Source organism: Camellia sinensis, chromosome 3 (assembly GCF_055761805.1).
Source record: "Camellia sinensis isolate YWXY chromosome 3, ASM5576180v1, whole genome shotgun sequence".
Taxonomy (NCBI): Eukaryota; Viridiplantae; Streptophyta; class Magnoliopsida; order Ericales; family Theaceae; genus Camellia; species Camellia sinensis.
Window position 1 is genome coordinate 89,705,899 of NC_138963.1, and position 4,549 is coordinate 89,710,447.

The following is a 4,549-nucleotide window of genomic DNA, read 5'->3' on the forward strand; positions in this document are numbered from 1 at the left end:
GCATTGTGTGCCTAAGAGTGAAACCCATAGCATTCTCACCTTTTGTCACTCTCATGCATGTGGTGGCCATTTTAGTGGGTAGAAAACGACCACCAAGGTTTTACAATGTGGGTTCTACTGGCCCTCTATCTTCAAAGATGCCCATAACTTTTGTGGAGCTTATGAGCCTTGTCAAGGAATGGGCTCTATGTCACGATGAGACATGATGCCGATGACCCTTATTTTGATTGTTGAGATTTTTGATGTTTGGGGCATCGACTTTGTGGGTTCCTTTCCACCATCTTTTGGATTTAAATACAATTTGGTGGCCGTCAACTTTATGGGTCCCTTTCCACCAGAATGAATGACCATAAAATTGTAGTTAAATTCCTCCATGAAACCATTTTTTGTTGTTTTGGGTTCCCATGTGCCATAATTAGTGACGGTGGCAAACATTTTTGCAATCGATTTTTTGAGGCATTGGTGCGCAAATATATGATCACTCACAAAGTTGGCACTCCCTATCATCCTCAGACTAGTGGTCATGTAGAGGTTTCTAATAGGGAGGTTGAACACATCCTCGAGAAAACTGTGAGGCCCGATATGAAAGATTGGTCCACTTGGTTGGTTGATGCACTCTGGGCCTATTGCACTGCATATAAGACACCCATCGGGATGTCTCCATATAGGGTTGTGTTTGGGAAACCGTGCCATCTCCCTGTTGATTTAGAACACCGGGCTTTGTGGGCCTTTAAAAAGTTTAATTTTGATATGGCCAAAGCCAGTGACCACCAGAAACTCCAACTTAATGAGTTAGAGGAGCTTCGCAATGATGCATATGAGGGCTCCAAAATTTGCAAGGCTAGGACTAGGGCATTTCATGATAAACACATTTCTTGTAAGTCCTTTGAGCCTCACCAAGAAGTGTGGTTGTTCAATGCCAAATCGTGTTTGTTCCTGGGTAAACTCCAATCTCGATGGGATGGCCCATATGAGGTTATCGAAGTATTTTTACATAGGGCGGCTGAGATTAAAAATCCACAAAATGGTACGACCTTCAAGGTCAATGGCCAACGATTGAAACATTATGTGGATAGTATTGAGAAAGAGGAGATGATTGAGGTGGTCCACTTAAAGGACCCAATATATCTTTCATTGTAATTATTTTGAGTCTGGGAGACATAAAATCCTTTAAAGGTGTAATTCCTTTGGTGTTAGTCGTGTCTAAACGGCATCTGACAGTCTGGTATAGCCACCTAACTGTGTTTTAGTGAGTTCTTAGGAGACCAACTGAGACGGTGGAAACTAGAGTTTCGAATGGTAAAGCCTAGAACATAAAGGTTTGGAATTTTCAAGACTAAAGTTTGGTTTAAATACCCAAGGATGTAGAGATTACTTCAAAATCACCCGGGCTTAAACTTTGTATGGCAACCCTATAGGTCCAGTTAGCTTTATGCACCGCGATTCTAGATACCGAATTAACCTAGTCTGTCACCCTGTTCAAGAATAGGGAAAGTCACAAACATTGTCAGGGAGAAAAGTAGTACTCATGGTTTTCGCTTGAAGATTATACATTTGTTAAGCATTTAAATGTTTTCAAAGTGTTATTTTTATTTCAAATGTACAATGAAGGTAGAAATGGTTTGAATTTTTTTTTTTTTTTTTGGGTTGTACTTGGGTTTGTAAAAAAAACATATTGCACATGCGGCCTAAATGGGTGCACGAATGGAGAGTCCACACATGCGTGCTTGAGTGAAGGGCCAAGGCCCACAAGCGGCCCAAGCCCAAGAGCATACTGCGCAAGCACCGTTGGAGCGGCCCAATTCCACCGCTGGAGCAACCAATATTCACTGCATGTGCGGCCCACATGGGCGCACAAGTGGCCCATCCAAAAATAAATAAATAAAAATGAGGCGCACGATTAGAGGCCCAGGCTGCATGAGCAGCCCAGGCCCAAATGCCTACTGCTTGAATGCCGCTGGAGTGGCCCAATTCTGTCGCATAAGCAGCTGATAATTCACCACGTGTGCGGCCCAAATGGGCGCACGAGCGGCCCATCCAAAAAATAAATAAATAAAAATTCCTACAAATTTTATTTATTTATTTATTTTTATTTACTTATTTTATATTTCTTTAAAAAAAATTCGTGCAGTTTATTTACTTATTTATTTATTTATTTTATTTATTTATTTCTACTTATTTTATCTTCCTTTCAAAAAAAAAAAAAAAAGATTTCTTCAAGCAAACCCTAGACTCCTTCCTTGACCATCACTTTTTAGATATACACTCTCTCTCTATCTCTCATAATCTTCTTTGTTCTCTCTCTCTCTCTCTCTCTAACTCATAAACCCACAAACGCCCACCATCACCAACCTTTCTTCCTTCAACCTTCACTCATTTTTTTCTCACCACCACCTTTCCACTAGAGCATCATCATATTCTACAACTGGTGACCTTCCACCATTTTTTCCAACAGATTTACATCTTCTTCTTCATTTCTTTTCTTCCTACTTTTTCAAGGTAATCACCCTCTTTTTGTTTAGATTTCCTAGTTTTCACTTGTAATATTAGTCCATTGGTGGTTTAGTGGTGATTTTTTAGCCTTGTTCATCATCATTTTCCATGATCTTCATCCTCACATAAAAACAAAAAACAAAAAAAACCAAAAAATGTGCGTGTGTGTGTGTTTGGCTCGTCCTTGCCTTGATAGATGTGTGCCTACGCTGGCTGGTAAGATCTACTCTCTCTCATTTTACTATCTACTTTACAATTGCTTACATTGAGGACAATGTTGTGTTCTAGTTGAGGGGTGAGGGTATTTATAAAAACAATTCATGTTTGTACTTACTACGCTTGATTGCACCACTTCACTTGATGTTCACTTTGTGCCAGTATGGTGGTGATATAAGAATATGTTAATTGGGGAACATAGTAGACTTATATGAAAAGGGTTTATTGGGTAAATACTCGCATGTGATGTTTGCACTATGAGAGTTATTTGTGTTTATGGTATTAGTACTCGTGCCATGAGTATGCCTTGATTCACATAAACACACTTTCATAGCGGTGACCTCTCTATTCTAATCCCTAGTGTACATCATTGATAATTGCTAGTGCTGTAGAAAAGATTAAATGAGTAGCCTGGATTCTCACAAAAAAATAAAAATAAAAAAACTTCACTGGTTTGGATTTGTAGCCTCTTTAACTTGAGTTATTAAGCCCGTAGGGGTGTCTCTACACCCAGCTGTCCCCCCATGTGCATGCACCACACTAGTTATCTCTATATAGATATTTTCGACTAAGACACATGTTTTTCTATATAGGGGACCTTCCCTCTTGGTTTAAGGTTGAAAAAAATTCAAAAGACTCCAAAACTTACTTAACACTCTCTTCCGATCTTGCAACCTACACACTTTCTCTCTACACGTCCTAAACCAAAAATTTAGCTCTTCTTGCTAAAGTTCTTGAGCTCAAATCTTAGATCTTGAGAGTGAGAACTTGCCGGTTTGTCAACAAAGGAGTTACTCCTCTTTAAAAAGTATTACTTGTGCAATCCTTACACTACTTATTTCCCCCATTTTCTTGTTGCTTTTAAACTATTTTTATACAATTTTTTTAAGGGTTGAAACTTGTAGTTTAAGGCCATTAAAGGTAGAGGGTTGACCACCGTTCTTTAAACCTTGCTTCCTAGGCTTTTACCTTTGTGTTTCCCATCTTTTCATTAACTTTTTTTGAACTTTTTACCACTGAATTTTAAAGGTTTTCAAAGGCTAAAAATAGTGTTTTGAAGTCTCAAAAATGGAGGGGTTAGCCACCCCTCCTTATGCTTGTTTACTAGCTCAAATGCTCCATTATGTTAACTTGTTTTTTTTAGCTATTTTCACTTTAATTCCAACACTGTTTTGAGCTAATATAAGACTATTTTTAGTTGTTCATTTCATTTATGCTTTGTGTTACATGCTTACAGTGTAATAGTCCTCATAGGTTTGGTGTTTTAGGCATTTGACACCAACCTATTTGAGTTGATAGCATTTATTTAGTGTTTTCCATACTTGTGATCATCTTTAATCACCTTTGCATCTCTCTCATTTCTTGGCTTTTCATTGCCTTGAGAGTTGTTTTAACCGATTGGTTGTTTAAGCGTGAGATAGAGATCATTATGCTTAAGGGTTTAATCTCCTTGGAGGTTTATTACCAACGGCATGACATCTCTCTCATGCCCAAAACAACCCTTTGTTTGATACTTCTCCCCATTAGTGGACTCAATCTTCATTATTGGACTTAATTGACTAATGAATGGAAAGGTAATTAAAATAGAGTAATAAAATTGGGGCTAAAAATGGAATAAGATAATAATATGGTTTGGGGTTCAACCGGACGTTAGTTAAAACCCATTGAGTCTTAGGCCATTTCATATTTATTAGTGATAAAAACTATTCAAGAGTCGATGTCGACTGCTTCCCTTGATCAATGTCATAATAGAGAGGAGGTTCATGAGTCTTTAATTGTGCATTTATTGAAATTGTACCCCTTGGCTCATAAGTCATCACGCAATGAATTTGCGCCGATT

At 38.3% G+C, this 4,549-nt stretch overlaps 1 protein-coding gene across 1 annotated transcript; it reads left to right on the top strand.

The window, feature by feature from the left end:
• The first annotated feature begins 474 nt into the window (after window positions 1-474).
• On the top strand, window positions 475-1,140 carry LOC114276476 (uncharacterized). The gene has a single exon (XM_028218263.2). The coding sequence runs from the start codon at window positions 475-477 to the stop codon at window positions 1,138-1,140; it is 666 nt and encodes a 221-aa protein (XP_028074064.2).
• Window positions 1,141-4,549: the final 3,409 nt, after the last annotated feature.